This window comes from Salvelinus namaycush, chromosome 20 (assembly GCF_016432855.1).
Source record: "Salvelinus namaycush isolate Seneca chromosome 20, SaNama_1.0, whole genome shotgun sequence".
NCBI lineage: Eukaryota > Metazoa > Chordata > Actinopteri > Salmoniformes > Salmonidae > Salvelinus > Salvelinus namaycush.
The window spans coordinates 32,838,840-32,860,679 of NC_052326.1; the positions used below are offsets into that span (position 1 = coordinate 32,838,840).

Consider the following 21,840-nt stretch of genomic DNA (forward strand, 5'->3'; position numbering starts at 1 on the left):
AAAACAAGCGACCCATTTTACTCCTTTTTGTCATGGAGCAGCCTCTCAGTAGAAATGTATTGAGTGTAAAATAAATATGTATTTCTTACATGACAGTCTGCCAGCCTCAGGAGCTCACGATGAGACAAATCTTTATGCTAGGACAAAAATTGTGGCATTCATATACACTACATGGCCAAAAGTATGTGGACACCCATTAAAATTAGAGGATTATACTATTTCAGCCACACTCGTTACTGACAAGTGTATAAAATCCAGCACACAGCCATGGAATCTCCATAGACAAACATTGACAGTAGAATGACCATTACTGAAGAGCTCGGTGACATTCAACGTGGCATCGTTATAGGATGCCACCTGTCCAACAAGGAAGTTTGTCAAATTCCTGCCCTTCTAGAGCTGTCCCGGTCAACTGTAAGTACTTTTTTTTGTCAAGTGGAAACGTCTAGGCGCAACAATGGCTCAGCCGTGAAGTGGTAGGCCATACAAGCTCACAGAACAAAACCGAAGAGTGCTGAAGCGCTTAGCGTGCAACAATCGTCTGTCCTTGGTTGCAACACTCACTATCGAGTTCCAAACTGCCTCTGGAAGCAACATCAGCACAAGAACTGTTAGTCGGGAGCTTCATGAAATGGTTTTCCATCACCGAGCAGCTGCACACAAGCCTAAAATCAACATGCGCAGTGCGTCGGCTGAAGTGGTGTAAAGCTCGCCGCCATTGGACTGGAGCAGTGGAAACGCCTTCTCTGGAGTGATGAATCACTCTTCACCATCTGACAGTCCGACAGATGAATCTGGGTTTGGAGGATGCCAGGAGAAGGCTACCTGCCCGACTGCATAGTGCCAACTGTAACGTTTGGTGGAGGAGGAATAATGGTCCGGGGCTGTTTTTCATGGTTCAGGCTAGGCCCCTTAGTTCCAGTGAAAGGAAATCTTAATGCAATCGCATACAATGACATTCTAGACGATTCTGTGCTTCCAACTTTGTGGCAACAGTTTGGGGAAGGTTGTTTCCTGTTTCAGCATGACAATGCCCCCATCAAAAAATGAGGTCCATACAGAAATGGTTTGTTGAGATTGGTGTGGAAGAACTTGACTGGCCTGCACAGAGCCCTGACCTCAACCCCATCGAACACCTTTGGGATGAATTGGAACGCAGACTGCCAGCCAGGTTTAATCGCCCAACATCCGTGCCCGACCTCACTAATGCTATTGTGGCTGAATGCTGCGGGGACTTGCTTCCAATGTTCCAACGTCTAGTGGAAATCCTTCCCAGAAGAGTGGAGGCTGTTATAGCAGCAAAGGGGGAGCAACTCTATATATTAATGCCCATGATTTTGGAATGAGATGTTCGACAAGCAGGTTTCCACGTACTTTTGGCCATGTATTGTGGGTAGAAATGCAGACATACTATATAGTTATATGTATTTGACCATTCTGACACTTAAAATGTTTGAAACTATTAGACTTACAGTGGGGCAAAAAAGTATTTAGTCAGCCACCAATTGTGCAAGTTCTCCCACTTAAAAAGATGAGAGGCCTGTAATTTTCATCATAGGTACACTTCAACTATGACAGACAAAATGAGAAAAAAAAATCCAGATAATCACATTGCAGGATTTTTAATGAATTTATTTGCAAATTATGGTGGAAAATAAGTATTTGGTCACCTACAAACAAGGAAGATTTCTGGCTCTCACAGACCTGTAACTTCTTCTTTAAGAGGCTCCTCTGTCCTCCACTTGTTACCTGTATTAATGGCACCTGTTTGAACTTGTTATCAGTATAAAAGACACCTGTCCACAACCTCAAACAGTCACACTCCAAACTCCACTATGGCCAAGACCAAAGAGCTGTCAAAGGACACTAGAAACAAAATTGTAGACCTGCACCAGGCTGGGAAGACTGAATCTGCAATAGGTAAGCAGCTTGGTTTGAAGAAATCAACTGTGGGAGCAATTATTAGGAAATGGAAGACATACAAGACCACTGATAATCTCCCTCGATCTGGGGCTCCACGCAAGATCTCACCCCGTGGGGTCAAAATGATCACAAGAACGGTGAGCAAAAATCCCAGAACCACACGGGGGGACCTAGTGAAGGACCTGCAGAGAGCTGGGACCAAAGTAACAAAGCCTACCATCAGTAACACACTACGCTGCCAGGGACTCAAATCCTGCAGTGCCAGACGTGTCCCCCTGCTTAAGCCTGTACATGTCCAGGCCCGTCTGAAGTTTGCTAGAGAGCATTTGGATGATCCAGAAGAAGATTGGGAGAATGGCATATGGTCAGATGAAACCAAAATAGAACTTTTTGGTAAAAACTCAACTCGTCGTGTTTGGAGGACAAAGAATGCTGAGTTGCATCCAAAGAACACCATACCTACTGTGAAGCATGGGGGTGGAGACATCATGCTTTGGGGCTGTTTTTCTGCAAAGGGACCAGGACGACTGATCCGTGTAAAGGAAAGAATGAATGGGGCCATGTATCGTGAGATTTTGAGTGAAAACCTCCTTCCATCAGCAAGGGCATTGAAGATGAAACGTGGCTGGGTCTTTCAGCATGACAATGATCCCAAACACACCTCCCGGGCAACGAAGGAGTGGCTTCGTAAGAAGCATTTCAAGGTCCTGGAGTGGCCTAGCCAGTCTCCAGATCTCAACTCCATAGAAAATCTTTGGAGGGAGTTGAAAGTCTGTGTTGCCCAGCAACAGCCCCAAAACATCACTGCTCTAGAGGAGATCTGCATGGAGGAATGGGCCAAAATACCAGCAACAATGTGTGAAAACCTTGTGGAGACTTACAGAAAACGTTTGACCTCTGTCATTGCCAACAAAGGGTATATAACAAAGTATTGAGAAACTTTTGTTATTGACCAAATACTTATTTTCCACCATAATTTGCAAATAAATTCATAAAAAATCCTACAATGTGAGTTTCTGGATTTTTTTTCTTCTCATTTTGTCTGTCATAGTTGAAGTGTACCTATGATGAAAATTACAGGCCTCTCTCATCTTTTGAAGTGGGAGAACTTGCACAATTGGTGGCTGACTAAATACTTTTTTGCCCCACTGTATGTGGAAAAAGTCTATCTCTTGCCCACAGAGGGAATGGTGTCTCACTCTCTATCGATGTCTAAGCCTTGTACATGATTTACTGGTAGTTGTTCATGGCTAGGTAGCTCAAATGTAATTGATAATGGCTTGAAGTTGGTACAGAATGTGGCTGATTTATTTTTGAAGTTTTGTAGATAAAAACAAGTTCTTAGCCAAATAACTTATTTTGATGTGAGCGTTAACTTCCTAATTTATAGCTAACGTTTTTGTGGTAGAATCCTGACGTTTGTTGCTATTGAACCCAAATTGACCTTTGGCTTTTGTTAATTGAACTTGATTGGGCATAATAACATTTTGTTTTTACCTTAAATGCATGCTTGATTGTTTGTCTCTAAAGGTTAAGACTTAATCAGGAAGTAATTGCTCACTAAAGCAACAAACATTTACACCTCTAGTAATGTACCTAATCAGTCCTTACATTTTAATGAAATGTATGCTTGTAGTTTGGGATTTGGGAATTGGTATGTGTTCCACTTTATATAATAAGAGCACTAGCTAATATATTGATACTCTGCGTGTGTGTGTATAGGGGTGAAGCCGTATGCATGCAACATGTGTGACATGAGGTTCTTCCAGCGTTACCACCTGGCGAGACACAGCCTCACTCATACGGGTAGGCGCCACCTCACCATAGCCCTCATAGAGTAACATTGTAGTGCTAACCAGGTTTCCCCAATGAAGTGAGTTAACAATCAGTACCAGTCAAAAGTTTGGACCCCTACTCATTCAAGGTTTTTCCTTAATTGTATTATTTTCTACATTGTAGAATAATCTTTTTTGGTTACTACATGATTCCATGTGTGTTATTTCACAGTTTTTATGTCTTCACTATTATTTTACAATGTTGAAATAAAGAAAAACCCTGGAATGAGTAGGTGGGTCCAAACTTTTGACTGGTACTTTACATGACCATAAACTCAAGTTTGGGTATAATATTTTTTATCTTGTTAATCTCAGGCGCGTTGTACAATACTTCATGATTTTAAATCAATCTCCATGTATTTGTCAAATTGTATTAAGTGTCTTCAGATAGAGTTTTGTAGCTGAAAGCCATTATCATACTATTATCATGCTAGAAAAGTATATTCTCTTACAAGGCTTGACATCATAGTGACAACTTGGTGGATTTTTTTTTTAAAACAAGATGTTGGCGGCTAGCTAAAATATTAATGTTCTGTGTGTATAGGGGTGAAGCCATACGCTTGCAACATGTGTGACATGAGGTTCTTCCAGCGTTACCACCTGGCGAGACACAGCCTCACTCATACGGGTATGAGTCCGCACACCATGCCCTTTTTTATTTTTTTACAATGGGCTGGAAACACTGATGTTGCACCAATTCACAGGTTCCTTATGTTCATGCGTACACTGGCGTGTAGCCTCAACAAACTAAAGTTTAAGAACCGCTAAACAATTTGTGGCTTTCAGTTAATATCTCTGGATTCACTGGATTAGTATCTTGGCAATATCATTGCATCGTTGTAAATTCCCCAACCAACCCTTTAGTGAGAGTGCATTAATTAGCCATATTTCTATACTGAAATGACTGAGGTATGCTCGTAATTTGTTTTAGATTACTTTATAGCCATTTAAATATATTGAATGTATATCAACTGTGTTGAACACTTATGTCAGTGCAAGTTTGCATGGCTGTGACGTTTAATTGCTGCCAATGTTCTGGCATGTCTGGCTTTCTTTGAGTGTGTAAAGGACTCTAGTTTATCAAAGGGCAAAATGCAGACTTTTCTAAAGTTGGTGTTCTGTGTGTGTATAGGGGTGTATTGACTGGTGCTCTGTGTGTGTATAGGGGTGAAGCCGTACGCTTGTTCCATGTGTGACATGAGGTTTTTCCAGCGTTACCACCTGGCAAGACACAGCCTCAAACATACGGGTATGGGTCCTCTCACCATACCCATCTCACATATGTTGGCTACAAATGGAGACCAAGAAGTTGTTTATAGAAGTTCTTTGGGCAAGTTGCACCGCTGCCACTACTTTAAAGCCTCTATCTTTACTAAGCCACTGAGTTCCAACTTTTTTTTATACATATACTGGTGTCTGGCACAATACAAACCCAGTTAACACATGTTCTTAAAACAAGCCTTTCTATATTCACATGACTGGTGCAGGTACACTCTTGGTTTAGATTTATTCTAAGGTTTGGTGTTCTGTGTGTGTATAGGGGTGTATTGACTGGTGCTCTGTGTGTGTATAGGGGTGAAGCCGTACGCTTGTTCCATGTGTGACATGAGGTTCTACCAGCGTTACCACCTGGCGAGACACAGCCTCACTCATACGGGTATGAGTCTCATTTACCATCTTACTCTCAGTACTTTACTGGAGCTGCTGATGCAAAATGATTCAGTTATGAATATTTTTATGGTTAGACTACTAAGTTAGACAGAAAATTCATTGTTGAATGTCCTTGTGTTGGTAAACCCTTACCCTTCTCAATCTCAGTGAATGGAATAAAGAGGCTTTGTTGGAAACTACTGTCCACTAAAAAGAAAAATCCCCATGTTATCAAATATTAGAGTGATGTCATTATGTATTAAGAATGTATTTTTCCACTTAATTTTTTTTTAATAATAACATTTTTGGGTCAGTGATCTTGATTTTGAGTTCCTCATAATTGACTATTTGTAACAAGGGGAGAGATTATGACCAGATGACATTGTTTTTTAACTTTAGAGAAAATCATTGTATGATATGAGGAATGTAATTTCTAGTACCCTTAAGGGTAAGGACACTCTTTATTGAAGTATGGTTTTTCATTGTAAGTGATTGTTTATACTATTTAAGTTGTAAAGCAGGAAATCGAGCATGCAAATGTATAGAATAAAACTGCAACAGAAAGATGGCTAATATTTGTATGCTCTGTGTGTTTAGGAGTGAAGCCGTATGCTTGTTCCATGTGCGACATGAGGTTTATTCAGCGTTATCAACTGGAGAGACACAGCCTCACTCATACGGGTATGTGACCTCACTTTGAATCCCTCCCTCTCGCTTCAATCTGGCCTCAGATGACATGCATGAGCCCCAATGCATTGTGGTTAAATGAGTCGCCCCCCATGTGATGTTGGGGTATAATACAATTTAATTGATAGTTATGGCTGCATCCAACTCAAATTTTTATTGTTAAAGGCATTTTATTTAGAAATTAGACTGCATTTATGCTTAGCCATGTTTCCTTTCAGAACAGGTTTTCTGAGAGAAAGATGTTGAATATTGTTCTACATAGGCCAAAGATTTCCAAGTTAACCAGTTTAGAGGACTATGATGGATTCTTCTCCAACCCTCAAATCATTGCACAGCATTAGTTAACCAGCATCATATCATGTTTAGAAATTAGTCTTGTTAGTGAAATGAACCCATTTAATCAAGCCCCAGGTCTGATATAAAATCTTTAAACCCCCATGTTGGAGTTGAGCTAGGGTCTGGCTAAGAGCCAAAACTTTAGGCTGGCTACATCGGTCTTTCCAAAAATGTCCAATGGAAGCCATCTTTGATGTAGGGCTGGGCGGTATACCGTATTTGACTATATTACCGGTATTGATGCACGGACCTGTTTGGGTTTTTACTTTACCTAATATAACAATTTTTCTAAGTTTGGTTTGTTAAATGTAATACGCAACTCCCAGCGTGTTTACGTTTTGCTACTTTAGTCGTCTTTCTCCCTCCTGCTGCACTACGCTTTCCACACTAAGCACTGCCCCCTGTCACTCGAGAGGGTAGCTGCTCGACCACGGAGTCACAAGCACTTTCTTGCCGTTCACTCAGCACTGCAGTCTGCATGGTTAAATAGATGAAACAAGATGTTGGTGACATTCTGCTTTCCACAAGTGTTCTCTAATTTCACTTAGTAGTTTGCTGACAGTAAGATAAACAAACTGTCTGCTAGTTTGTCTTTTCATAGCAAGTTGTGGCTAAAATAAATCTTGTTAGCCGCTAATACTAATTTAGCTGGCGAGCTAGCTTGCTAAATGTACTAAGAGTCAGTACAAATGTAGCCATCTAATACAGCATGGTACCAGTGCTGGTGTAGGCCTAGATAAGCATGTTTTGAACAACCTATATCTTTTAAATCGGAGAGGAAAAGGTAAAGCATGAATATGTTGGCTAACCTACATAATTGAAGAAAACAACATGTAATGTAACATCTAATTAGGGTCAACTGGAAACACTGACTAGTACTTTGGTTCCTACCCTGTCGATAATTCCTCCCTGGTTTATTCATTCTTTGTCATGTTAAACAACAATGTATTCAAGGTGCTGCCCACTATATTCTAACTATATAATTAGAACATTCATTCTATTTCCATGATTCCAACAGTTCACCAATTAACTAGGCTTTGTTTGTTTTTTGCCCATATCACGCAGCCCTGCATGGCACAGTGTGGAAATTATAACAGAAATGGAAAATTATTTTTGTTGGATTCAAACATATAAAACAATAAGAATAGCGAAAAGCCCATTGAAATCACATATGCTTTTTCACCCTAGGGTCATGAACTATACTGAACAAAAATATAAACGCAACATACAACAATTTTACTGAGTTAGAGTTCATATAAGGAAATCAGTCAATTGAAATGAATTCATTAGGCCCTAATCTATGGATTTCACATGACTGGGGAGGGGTGCAGCCATGGGTGTGCCTGGGAAGGCATAGGCCCACCCACTGGGGAGCCATGCCCAGTTCTTCCCTACAAAAGGGCTTTATTACAGACAAATACTGTATAGCTGTCTGGGTGGCTGGTCTCGGAAGATCCTTCAGGTAAAGAAACCAGGTATAGGTCCTGGGCTGGAGTGGTTACACGTGGTCTGCGGTTGTGAAGCCATTGGACGTACTGCCAAATTCTCTAATGCGACGTTAGAGGCGGCTTATGGTACAGAAATGAACATTGAATTCTCTGGTGGACATTCCTGCCGTCAGTATGCCAATTGCACACTCCCTCATCTTGACACGTCTGTGGCATTGTGTTGTGACAACTGCACAATTTAGAATGGCCTTTTATTGTCCCCAGCACAAGGTGCACCTGGTTTATGATTATGCTCTTTAATCAGCTTCTTGATATGCCACACCTGTCAGGTGGATGGATTATCTTGGCAAAGGAGAAATTCTCACTAACAGGGATGTAAACAAATTTGTACACAAAATTTGGGAGAAAATAAGCTTTTTGTACATATGGAACATTTCTGGGATATTTTATTTTAGCTTATGAAACATGGGACCAACTTTTTTAATTTAATTATTATAATTTTTTTGCCCCTTTTTCTCCCCAATTTCGTTGTATCCAATTGTTAGTAGTTACTGTCTTGTCTCATCGCTACAACTCCCGTACGGGCTCGGGAGAGACAAAGGTCGAGAGCCATGCGTCCTCTGAAACACAACCCAACCAAGCCGCACTGCGGTCTTAACACAGCGCGCATCCAACCCGGAAGCCAGCCGCACCAATGTGTCGGAGGAAACACCGTACACCTAGCGACCTGGTCAGCGTGCACTGCGCCCGGCCCGCCGCAGGAGTCGCTAGTGCGCGATGAGACAAGGATATCCCTACCGGCCAAACCCTCCCTAACCCGGACGACGCTAGGCCAATTGTGCGTCGCCCCATGGACCTCCCGGTCGCGGCCGGCTGCGACAGAGCCTGGGCTCAAACCCAGAGTCTCTGGTTGCACAGCTAGCACTGCGATGCAGTGCCCTAGACCACTGCGCCACCCGGGAGGCCGGGACCAACATTTTACATGTTGAGTTTTATATTTTTGTTCAGTGTAGGTACTCATAAAACATTTAGAATTGTTATTATTCAAAACTTTAAATGCCGTCGTGAGAAATATATGATATTTTGGCCATATCGCCCAGCCCTACTTTGATGGATTTCAGGATTGTAGCATGAGAATCGGACGGCTTCAGGAGTTTGAGACGTCACAATAGCGTGGCAAAAATCACATGGTTGTGTGAATGTGTGTGATGTTTAAATATGTACCAACTGCCTAAAATTTTCACATCTAATGTTCATATGAACAGCATGACGTGAAGCCATGTGTCCACCAGTATTTTCACCCAAAATTCTAACCTGACTCGGAAATTGCAATTGTTATTAGCTAAACCATTGGCAGCGAGTAGCCACACTTAGGCTACAACAGTTGTTTTGTAGTGTATTATTGCAGTGTATTAGGGCACTACCTTTCTTAGCATTGCCCTTTGAACATAGAAACGGCCCAATATGGCCTACTCATTGGGCACTGAAAGCGTGTCCCAATTGGATTAGTAGATTGCACCTTTCTGACCAACCACTGAAACCAGATTTTCTGTCAAAGTAAATTGTCTGGTGAACAAGACCAAAACTTTGCTAAGCTTATTGAGCTACAGTAAAGTTAAGATTGATCATTTTTGGCAGTTGACATTTTTTATACTGAAGTTGCTGCTCTGTGTGTATAGGTGTGAAGCCATTTGGTTGCACCATGTGTGACAAGAGGTTCTTCCAGCGCTACCACCTGGCAAGACACAGCCTCACTCATATGGGTATGCACCTGCTCACTGTATCCCTGTAATTGAACCCTAGTATACAGGGTTGGCAGGTTTTATGCACAAAAAAAGATGAGCACAATTTTATTTGCAGGTTTGATATCAAAGTCCATAATTAAATTTCCCTTAAGGATGAGAAGGGTTAGTTTTGCCACCAGGTGACATCATCAGCTCATGTGATGTGTTGTGGACAAAAGCTTTGAAAAACACATTTAAAAATATCACTTCATTGGGGGAAACATTTTTTAAGATTTCTTAATCGCGAGTACATTATGGCATGTATAGTGGTAAACTACCAATCAATTTAACGTCCAAGTATATTCATACCTAAACCTAAAATTCGAGGCTCTGAAATGATGTATTGATGCTCTGTGGGTTTAGGTGTGAAACCTTACGCTTGCACCCTGTGTAACATGAGGTTTGTTCAGCGCTACCACCTGACAAGACACAGCCTCAAACATACGGGTACAGTCCGCTCACCGTACCTATCACACATACAAGCTAGTATAGGATGTTAGTAAAAAGGCACACGTTCAATAAAGATGTAAGACTTTGCAAAAATAGCAGTTGATTTGATCAGTTATTTATGATAAATTAGTTAAAGGTTAAATAAAAAGTACAATATATTTAATTTTCTAGACATGCTAGAGTAGTGATGACTAAAGACTGGCATTTCTATACATAATGATTGTGATTTGCAGTCCTTTACAAGTTAACTCCTTTGATGAAAACTGTAATATTGCATCATTGCTATGTTGTACTTGCGAAGTTCCCAGTAGCACTAGGTCATAAACTGCCACTAAAACTCCTTTCTTTTCGCAACTTTGTAAATTGAGCACTTTAAGAAAGCCTTGAACTACCAGCAGATAATGTCATCGGTTCATCTACTGTGTTGTATCATTAAGTGCAATTTCCTTCATTCTGAAGTCTGTGGATGGACGCCTTGTAAATTGTGGTTCATCAAAAACGAATTATGTTTCATTGGCCAATCCTACATTTGCTCACCATACCAACACCTTTTTGATTAACCCCCAAAACCGCAAGCTTTTGAGTTGGTAGTGTAATCAGATTCTTCAGGATGAATAGCAAGGAAGCCATCGCATGGATCAACATCAGGGTTTTATAAGCTATCAATTTATGATAATGTATATGCCTGAACTTAATATGGGAACACTTCAATTTATGAAGAGTGCGGCATAAAATAATAATGTTCTGTGTGTATAGGGGTGAAGCCGTACGCTTGCACCATGTGTGACAAGAGGTTTTTCCAGCGAGACCACCTGCGGAGACACAGCGTCACTCATATGGGTATGGGTCCCTTCACTGTACCCATGTCATTAATCCACACCTGAACCCTAGTATACAGGGTTGGAAGGGTTTAGCCTATATGCTATCTACTGCGTGAATCAAGGATGGCCAAGAATTTGTTTATGATGAAATAACATTTTAGATTGTTGGATAAATCATGGTTCTAGGGATGTTAAGGGGGGCTACCAACTGAAAACCTTAAATTCTGCTCTTTGAAAGCATGTTGATAAGAATGTTGCACTATTGATGAATTGTTGATGGTACTGAATGTGGTGTAGTTTATGGTATTAGATCAAGAACTTCTTATCCAAGTGCAATTTCTTACATTCTCAGCTCCGTGGATGGACGCCTTGTAAAATTGTCTCATCCTAATCGAATTATGTTTAATTGGCCATCCTTATTTTGCGCACCTTACTTTTTTGATAGACCCCAAAAATGCAAGCTATTGAGGTGGTAGTGAAATCGTATTCTTCAGGGTGAATACCCTGGAAGTTATGGTGCGTTCGAGTGCTGTTGGAAATCCGAAGATATGAGGTCCGGACTCTGAAATAACCACTTGAACGACACTCCAAATTGTTAGAGGTGGGAAACTTGGGCCCCAAATGTTTTGTTTTAGACCAAAATATGGTAAAACAAAGCCATTTACAATGTAGCTAGTTTGACACATTGTCAATGTAAGCAAGCCAGCAACATTGGTTCTTCGCCATCTAGCTTAAATCTCATTGTTGAAGAATTGTGAGCGCCAACTTCAATAGCACTTGAACGCACTCATGTCATAACAACGACTTCACAAACTGGGAAATACGAGATTCTGAGGACCAGTCAAACACACCACCATTGACATCAGTGGTTTATCAAAATCTATTTAGTATACATGTATATGCCTAAGCTTAATTTTGGAAGACCTCGGTCAATGGAGAGTGAGACATAAAAACATTTTGTATTTTCTGTGTGTACAGCGGTGAAGCCGTTCGCTTGCACCATGTGTGACAAGAGGTTTTTTCAGCGCCACCACCTGCAGAGACACAGCATCACTCATATGGGTATGGGTCCGCTCACCGTACCCATGTCTTTAAGATCAGGGTACACCTGAACCCGAGTATACATAGTTGGTGAGGTTTAAACACTTTAATTCAATAATATTTGAATTGAGCAAGTGTTACCATAATTGGTTTTCTTGCATCTCAAAGAAACACCTTTAAAAACACTCAACCCTTCTGCTTGAAATTAGTATGTTGATAACAGTAACAGAGCTAGGTACATTTTTTTATCGTACTGTATTTGGTGTGAAGTTACTGGTAAAAGATCAAACTTGTCATCAATTTCTTACATTCTACATTTTATTGGCCACCCTTAATTCTTGCACCTTGTCAACACCTTTTTGATTAAAAAAACCTCAAAACCGCACGCTATTGAGGTGGTGGAGTATTTAGATTCCTCCGGGTGAATACCCTGAAGGTTGACATCAGTGATTTTTATACGAAATCAATGTAGTATAAATGTATATGCCTGAACTTTAATATTGGAAGACTTCAATCGATGGACAGTGAGACACAAAATAATCTGCTGTTGTGTGTGTGTGTGTGTGTAGGGGTGAAGCCGTACGCTTGCACCATGTGTGACAAGAGGTTTTTTGAGCGCCACCGCCTGCGGAGACACAGCATCACTCATATGGGTATGGGTCCGCTCACCGTACCCATGTCTTTAAGATCAGGCTACACCTGAACCTTAGTATACATATTCTCAAAGCAGACCCTGCCCAGACCCTGCCCCAAGCTCAGAAGATCTGGTCTTAATATGGAACACTTCAATCGATGGAGAGTGCAGCATTAACATAATGCTGTTCTGTGTGTGTGTAGGGGTGAAGCCGTTCGCTTGCACCATGTGTGACAAGAGGTTTTTTCAGCGCCACCACCTGCGGAGACACAGCATCACTCATATGGGTATGGGTCCGCTCACCGTACCCATGTCTTTAAGATCAGGGTACACCTGAATCCTAGTATACAGGGTTGGCAGGATTTATATGCTAGTCATGCACAAAGAAATGTATAGATAAGATATATATTATTTGTGGATAGGTTGGATATGAAAAACACAATTTCCCATAAGTTTGTATGGACAGCAGTGGCTTTTAAACAATTAATTTAGTTTAACTGAATACACATAATATTGGAAGACTTCAGTGGATGAATTCTGAGAATCAAAGTAATGTATTGTTCTGTGTGTATAGGGGTGAAGCCGTACGCTTGCACCATGTGTGACAAGAGGTTTTTTCAGCGCCACCACCTGGCGAGACACAGCGTCACTCACATGGGTATGTCATTGAGGCTATTGGTGAAATGTTTGCATGTTAGGTTTGATATTCAAAACGTCCATAATTCCATTTCTCCTAAGGACAAGGGCTTATATTTCTACCAGATGATGTCATCAGCTCATGTGATGTGTTTTTCTATTTTGGGATAAACAACTACACCGACTGTTCGATAACTCGCACCTCAATAGCATGCCGATTCGGATCTCTTCCAAATTGTCTTCTATTTTCAACCCGAGACTATTTAAATTGAGCAGGTGTTATCCTAAGTTTTTTTTCTTGTAACCTTAACAAAAAGTAGTTAAAGTAATTCTACCATCCAAAAACGGGTCCATTCTGCTGCGTGAAAGCAGCACGTTGATAACACTCTGTGCTTATTATTAGCTCTCTTGTATTCTGTGTCAAGTGGTGTTTTAGGTATGAGAGAAATCACACTTTTACATTCTGAACCCAGTGGATGGAAAGCCCTATATTTTCTACCATTTTAAAAGTGAGTTCTGTACAGATGACGTTTTACTGCTCAGCCCCAATTCCCACGTAAAACAATTAAAACGTGTGCATTGTTTGACTCCAACGACCACTGCGAGTTATCGAAGTGGCGGTGTAATGTCATTTTCAGTGTTAATCCTCTGTTATAATTGCATAGGTTTACAACAGTGGTTAATAAACAATCAATCAGTATAAACTCATACACATGCTATTCAATAGATTCACACATCTTTGAATGATGGAGTGTGAAACAGAAAAATAATAAAACATTCTTTGTGTATAGGAGTGAAGCCGTATGGTTGCACCATGTGTGACAAGAGGTTTTATCAGCGCCACCACCTGGCGAGACACAGCGTCACACATATGGGTATGGTTCTGCTCACCGTACTTCTGTCATTAAAGGGATAGTTCACCCAAATTACAAAATGACATTGGTTTCCTTACCCTGGAAGCGGTCTACGGACAAGGTATGACAGCAGTACATGCTTTGGTTTAGTTTCCCTTGCACTGTGTCCAAATACTGAAGTTTTAGCATTTGTGGCACAAATCACATTCAAATCATGGTACCGATATTAGCATTTTCACGCATGTTCAAATCATCGACGTGACTGAGCTGCACAATACATTTTTGACACTTTTGGATGATTTGGACATGTGCGAAAAATGCTAATATCGGCACCATGACTTGAATGGGATTTGTGCTATAAATAGTAGCAATTTGCGGGCCTCCCGAGTGGCGCAGCGGTCTAAGGCACTGCAGTGGTTGATGCTTTACTACAGATCCGGGTTCGATCCCGGGATGTGTCGCGACTGGGAGACCCATGAAGCGGCCCAGCGTTGTCTGGGTTAGGGGATAGTTTGGCCGGCCGGGATGTCCTTGTCCCATTGTGCTCTAGGGGCTCCTGTGGCAGGCCAGGCACATGTACGCTGATAGGGTCGACAGTTCTACAGTGTTTCTTCCGACACATTGGTGCGGCTGGCTTCCGGGTTAAGCGAGCAGTGTCAAGAAGCAGTGCGGCTTGGCATGGTTATGTTTCAGGGGACGCATGGCTCTCAACCTTCGCCTCTCCTGAGTCGCCTGTATGGTAGTTGCAGCGATGGGACAAAACTGTAACTACAAATTGGATATCACGAAGTTGGGGAGAAAAAGGTGTCAAAATACATTTTATTTTAAAAAAGAAGAAAAAACACTTAGCATTTGGAAACCGTGCCAGGGAAATAAAACCAAAGCATGGATTGCTGCTGTACCTTGTCCATAGAACGCTTACAGGGTACGGAAACCAATGTAATTTGGCAATTTGGGTGAACCATCCCTTAAAGATCAGGACACACAAACCCTAGTATACAGGGTTGGCAGGATTTATACGCTAGTCATGCACAAAGAAATGTATTGGTGAATATATATTATTTTATAAGTTATGTTTGATATGTAATTACCCTTGAGAATGAAGCTAATATTACCACCAGATGACATCAGCTCATGGGATGTGTGCAAAATGTATTACCAAGAAATTGGCAAAATAACAAGTACATTGACCACTTCGTAACTCATGCATCAATAAGATTAAAAAGTTAGTTGTGGAGATGTCTTCCAAACATTTTTGTATTTTCAAGCCAGACAGTTATGATAATTGTTATTGGATGTTATTGGAACCTGCAGAAATGGTTAAAGATGTCTACAATCTGAAAACACCCAATCCTGCTCAGTATTGCCAACTTGGCCACTTTGCACTAGTCACTAGATCTAGCAACATTTTGGTCCCCTGAAAGTGACTAGGAGTCAGGACAAATTCAGCAATTATTTAAAGCATTCTCAAGAGCGTTTGCCTCGAGTTTTGCGACAGGCTATGTGATGATCACACGCCTTGAAAATGTGTGTAATCTAACAACTTCTAGTGACAATGTGTAGACAATAGCTTTTCTCCCCCCAAAAAGTTGGCAACACCGGCCCTGTTGCGTGAAGGCAGAATGTTGATAATAACAGCACTTAGTGCATATTGTCAGTCCAGCTGTTATTGTGCCTGATGTTTATGGTAAACCTAATATTGTAAGATTTCAATATGGAGTGTGAGGCATTACAGTAATGTATTGATATTCTTGTGTGTGTGTATAGGGGTGAAGCCATACGGTTGCACCATGTGTGACAAGCGGTTTTACCAGCGTTACCTCCTGGCAAGACACAGCCTCACTCATTTGGGTATGGGTCCGCTCACCGTACCCACCTTACCCAAGATCAGGCTACACCTGAACCCCAGTATACAGGGTTGGCAGAATTTATATGCTAGTCGTGTTCAAAGGAATGTATTGAGTGCCTTCAAAGTATTCATACACCTTGAATTATTCCACATTTTGTGTAACAGCCTAAATTCAAAATGGATTTATAGATTTTCTTGCCCATCTACACACAATACCCCATAATGACAAAGTTAAAACATGTTTCTAGATGTTTGCAGATTTATTCAAAATAAAATACAGATATCTAATTTCAGTAAGTATTCACACCCCTGAGTCAATACTTTGTAGAAGCACCTTTGGCAGCGATTACAGCTGTGAGTCTTTCTGGGTAAGTCTGAGCTTTACACACCTGGATTGTGCAAATTTGTCCATTTCTTTAAAAAATGTGTCTAGCTCTGTCAAATTGGTTGTTGATAATTTCTAGACAATCATTTTCAGGTCTTGCCATAGATTTTTCAAGTAGATTTAAGTCAAAACTGTAATTCTGCCATTCACTGTCTTCTTTGTAAGCAGCACCAGTGTAGATTTGGCCTTGTTTTAGGTTATTGTCCTGCTGAAAGGTGATTTCATCGCTCAGTGTCTGGTGGAAAGGAGACAACCAGGTTTTCCTCTATGATTTTGCATGTGCTTAGCTATATTTTGACATCCCCATTCCTTAACTATTACAAGCATAACCATAACATGATGCAGCCACCACTATGATTGAAAATATGGAGAGTGGTACTCAGTAATATGTATTGGATTTTCCCCAAGCAACACTTTGTATTCAGGACAAAAAGTGAATTGCTTTGCTGCATTTTTTTGCAGTATTACTTTAGTGCCTTGTTGCAAACAGGATGTATTTTTTAAAGTTTTTTATTCTGTACTGGCTTCCTTTTCACTCTGTACTCCACAATACAAACCTAATTGACAATGTTGATCCATCCTCCATTTTCTCCTATCACAGCCATTAACTTTTTAAAAGTCACCATTGGCCTCATGGTGAAAATTGGCAGCGTAGTTAGGAAGGACGCCTGTATTTTTGTAGTGACTGGGTGCATTGTATATTATTTTTATTTATACCAATAGGTGCCCTTCTTTGCGGTTGTTTGAAATTCACTGCTCGACTGAGGGGCCTTACAATTATCTCTATGTGTGGGGTACAGAGATAAGCTAATTTTTACTCCTGAATTTATTTAGGCTTGCCATAACAAATACATTTTAAATTCAGGCTGTAACACATCCAAATGTGGAGGAAGTCAAGGTGTGTGAATACTTTCTGAATGCAATGTAGAGAATATATTTCACCTACATGTTAGGTTTGATACCCCAAAAAGTAAATCATGTAATTTCACTTAAGGATTTGAAAGGCTAGTTTTTACTACCAGATTACATCAATTGATGAGATGTGTGGTGGATTTAAGCGATTTTAAAAATGCATGAAACTTACTTGTCCTGAGTGTTCAGTGATAATTTTTTGGACATCATGCCTCAATAAGTTTCAAATTGGAATAACTCCCAGTTGTAGTGATGTCTTCTTAAATTGTATGTGTATTTTAAATCCAGACAGTTTATGATGTGTTAGTGTAATGGCAGTTATTGGAACCTGCAGAAACGGTTAAAGATGTCTACAATCTGAAAACACCTTCTCCTGCTCTGCTCTGTATTTCCAACTTGGCAACGTTGCACTAGTCTTTAGATCTTTGAGTCCCCCTCTCATTTTCCCCCCTAAAAGTGGCTATGGTAAATTCAGCATTATTTAAGGATTATTTTGCCTGTTCATTTTCAAAAATGAAGTGACTTTCCTGCAGTGATTTGGCCTAGTCAGAACAGCAGCGTACACACTCACTGTGCTGATGATGATCACATGCCTTACAAATGTGTGTTTTGAAGATATCACGGAAATCAATTGTCTACTTTATCTACAATTTTTGTAATATTGTGCTGCTACCAATAGCTGGTTTCTTACCCCACAAAAAGTTGGCAACACCAGTCCTGTTGTGTGAAGGCAGAATGTTGATAACAGCACTTGGTGCATATTGTCTGTTGTGCTGTATTTGTATGAACTTTATGGAAAACTTAATAGTGGAAGACTAACAAGAGGCACAAAGTAACGTATTGATGCCCTTGTGTGTATAGGGGTGAAGCCATATGGTTGCACCATGTGTGACAAGAGATTTTACCAGCGATACCACCTCTCAAGACACAGCCTCACTCATTTGGGTAGGGGTCCGCTCACCGTACCCACTGTACCCAAGATCAGGCCACACCTCAAGCCTTGCATATAGGGTTAGCAGGATGTACAGTAGCAGTCAAAAGTTTGGACACCTACTCATTCCAGGGTTTTTCTTTATTTTTACTATTTTCTACATTGTAGAATAATAGTGAAGACATCAACACTGAAATAGCATATGCATTCATGTAGTAACCAAAAAAGTGTTAAACAAATCAATATATTTTATGAGATTCTTCAAAGTAGCCACCCTTTGCCTTGATGACAGCTTTGTACACTCTTTGCATTCTCTCAACCAGCTTCATGTGTTAGTCATTTGGAATGCATTTCAATTAACAGGTGTGCCTTGTTTAAAGTTAATGTGGAATTTCTTTCCTTAATGTGTTTGAGCCAATCAGTTGTGTTGTGACAAGGTAGGGGTGGTATACAGAAGATGGCCTCATTTGGTAAAAGACCAAGTCCATAGTTTGACAAGAACAGTTCAAATAAGCAAAGAGAAATTACACTCCATTACTTTAAGACATGAAGGTCAGTCAATCCGGAAAAAGACCTTTGAAAGTTTCTCCAAGTGCCGTCGCAAAAACCATCAAGCACTATGATGAAACTGTCTCTCATGAGGACCGCCACCGGAAAGGAAGACCCAGAGTTACCTCTGCTGTAGAGAATAAGTTCATTAGAGTTACTAGCCTCAAATTGCAGCCCAAATAAATGCTTCACAGAATTCTAGTAACAGATACATCTCAACATCAACTGTTCAGAGGAGACTGTGTGAATCAGGCCAAATTGCTGCAAAGAAACCACTAAAGTACACCAATAAGAAGAAAAGACTTGCTTGGGCCAAGAAACATGAGCAATAGACATTAGAACCGGTGAAACTCCTTTGGTCTGATGAGTCCAAAGTTGAGATTTTTGGTTCCAACCGCCGTGTCTTTGTGAGATGCAGAGTAGGTGAACGGATGACTGTGGTTCCCACTATGAAGCATGGAGGTGTGGGTGTGGGTGTGCTTTGCTGGTGACACTGTGATTTATTTAGAATTCGAGGCACAATTAACCAGCATGGCTACCACAGCATTCTGCAGCGATGCGCCATCCCATCTGGTCTGCGTTTAGTGGGACTATCATTTGTTTTTCAACAGGACAATGACCCAACACACCTCCAGGCTGTGTAAGGGCTATTTGACCAAGGAGGAGAGTGATGTAGTGCTGCATCAGATGACCTGGCCTCCACAATCACCTGACCTCAACCGAATTGAGATGGTTTGGGATGAGTTGGACCGCAGAGTGAAGGAAAAGCAGCCAACAAGTGCTCAGCATATGTGGGAACTCCTTCAAGACTGTTGGAAAAGCATTCCAGGTGAAGCTGGTTGAGAGAATGCCAATAGTGTTCAAAGCTGTCATCAAGGCAAAGGGTGGCTACTTTGAAGAATCTCAACCGTAAAATGTATTTTGATTTAACACATGATTCCATATGTTATTTCATAGTTTTGATGTCTTCACTATTATCCTTCAATGTAGAAAATAGTATAAATAAAGAAAAACCATTGAATGAGTAGGTGTCCAAACTTGTGGCTGGTACTGTATATGCTAGTCATCCTGCACAAAGAAATATAGGTGATATATATTGTTAGGTTTGATATCCAAAAAAGTCCAGAATTTCCATAAACGTTTGGATGAGAAGGGGTAGTTTTACTATTAGATTACATCATCAGCTCATGTGATGTGTTGTGGTTGTGGACTTAAGCATTGAAAAATACATTTTAAACAATAGTTGGAGAAAACATCTCCCTGATTCTTCCACCTGAATCCCCTGTAAGTCATTGCATGAATTGAAATTAGTGGTAAAAATCAGTTTAGCGTAAATGGATATACTGTACTTAAACTTCCTATTGGACTTAAAATGGTGCGAGGCACAAAAATAATATCTCAATGCTTTGTGCATTTAGGTGTGAAACCTTACGCTTGCACCATGTGTGACATGAGGTTTGTTCAGCGCTACCACCTGACAAGACACAGCCTCACTCATACGGGTACAGTCCGCTCACCGTACCTATCACACATATACAAGCTAGTATAGGATGTTCGTAATGGATTTTCACACACATAACGAAGGACTGCTAAAAAATAAAAATGTCTCATCTACATAGTTTTGTAGTGATAAATTAGTAAATTGTTGATTTTAAGTTTAAAATACTGCAGCAACACAAATTAATATTTGTAATACATTCTCGTACAAGTTCCATTTTTTTGTTTGTTTAAAGCTAGACCCCTAAAGATCTTCAGCTAATTTAGCTATCATGTGGATGTTGAGATAATAAAAACATTTATTAGAAGAGTAAATGTATAACAATCTATTTCCTGCTATTCCAAACATGAATTGGCCAAGCACTTCCATAAGTAAAACAATATCATGTTGTGAGAAATTGTCTGCAGCTATTGCTATAATCGTTTTAGTGAAGAATGTAGTTAAAATTTGAAACTACAACTATTCTTTACATTGTCTGATTATTTTTGCCAGTTATTTTTGCAGTGGGATTATACGTTCTGCAAAGGCTTTATTGACACACAATTACAGATTTTTATTCGGTGCTTAGTTCACAATTAGTTCACAATTGCGTGTGTTGATTGTTGTTAATTAGCTAGTAGTGTTTTATGATGAAAAAAAGTAGTGTTCATTAGAGCTTATTAAACAAGTCAGATTGCCACGTCTTCTCATCCTTGTGATCAACAGCCCCCATCTTCAGGGTCCACATCGTGATATGACACGTAAAGCACTCTTATTGTAATTGTTACATGCTTATGGTAGCAAACAATTATCTCACAATAGTATTTGTAGTGCTAACTTGATTTTTGTGTTGTACTCTTTGGAGAGAGAGCTAATGCATTGCTCTGTGTGTGTGTGTAGGGGTGAAGCCGTATGCTTGTTCCATGTGTGACATGAGGTTTATTCAGCGTAACCACCTGGAGAGACACAGCCACACTCATACGGGTATGCCCCCATTTTACTGTACCCTTATCCCCAATAAAGACTTTTAATCAAAAAAATATACGATCACAACAAACTCGAGTTTGGATTGTCAAGTCATTTGATGAGATGTTGAACCAGCCTCAAACTATCAAAACTTTTCAGGGGCATTGAGTTGGTTTGATTTAAAAAGCAAAAAAATATCAGTTTCCACTTTTATCTACACATAATGAGTTGATGACACGACATCTTAAAATGTTACCACAAGTTTAGTTTCTTATCCTTAATTCCTGTCCAGAAACTGGCTCATATTCAGTAGTTTGTCTTAGTTTTGTTGTCATAAGAACTAAACAGTTTCCCATCACTTTAACAAACATTTGTAGATTGGTTATTGTAACCAGTAGACTTCACCCGAGTAAGAGTAAATCATATACAGTTTGTTGTGGTTCGACTCTGTGGATTTGATGTGATGAATCTGTTTGTGTGCTCTTTTAGGGGAGAAGCCGTTTGCTTGTGACATGTGTGACATGAGGTTTATCCAGCGTTACCATCTGGAGAGACACAAGCGTGTCCACAGCGGAGAGAAGCCTTATCAATGTGAGCGATGCCAGCAGGTAAAATAACTTAGACACAGAAGAGGCACAGAGAAAGAGGCACACACATACCCAGGCACGTACA

General features: G+C 40.4%; 1 protein-coding gene across 24 annotated transcripts in view; it reads left to right on the top strand.

Annotated features, from left to right (window-relative positions):
* The window catches only part of LOC120065268 (gastrula zinc finger protein XlCGF58.1-like), a 42,819-nt gene that overhangs the window by 16,492 nt on the left and 4,487 nt on the right, over positions 1-21,840 (top strand). For 3 of the 24 annotated variants that reach the window (XM_039016108.1, XM_039016107.1, XM_039016112.1), the window contains 18 exons: positions 3,646-3,729; positions 4,303-4,386; positions 4,924-5,007; positions 5,332-5,415; positions 6,006-6,089; positions 9,559-9,642; positions 10,027-10,110; positions 10,870-10,953; positions 11,913-11,996; positions 12,545-12,628; positions 12,813-12,896; positions 13,184-13,267; positions 14,037-14,120; positions 15,867-15,950; positions 18,107-18,190; positions 20,144-20,227; positions 21,103-21,186; positions 21,658-21,776. In XM_039016108.1, the coding sequence (XP_038872036.1) occupies positions 3,646-3,729; positions 4,303-4,386; positions 4,924-5,007; positions 5,332-5,415; positions 6,006-6,089; positions 9,559-9,642; positions 10,027-10,110; positions 10,870-10,953; positions 11,913-11,996; positions 12,545-12,628; positions 12,813-12,896; positions 13,184-13,267; positions 14,037-14,120; positions 15,867-15,950; positions 18,107-18,190; positions 20,144-20,227; positions 21,103-21,186; positions 21,658-21,776 (1,547 nt within the window). The remainder of the gene's footprint in view (positions 1-3,645; positions 3,730-4,302; positions 4,387-4,923; positions 5,008-5,331; positions 5,416-6,005; positions 6,090-9,558; positions 9,643-10,026; positions 10,111-10,869; positions 10,954-11,912; positions 11,997-12,544; positions 12,629-12,812; positions 12,897-13,183; positions 13,268-14,036; positions 14,121-15,866; positions 15,951-18,106; positions 18,191-20,143; positions 20,228-21,102; positions 21,187-21,657; positions 21,777-21,840) is intronic. The other 21 variants (XM_039016127.1, XM_039016131.1, XM_039016115.1 and 18 more) reach the window with 20 other exon arrangements.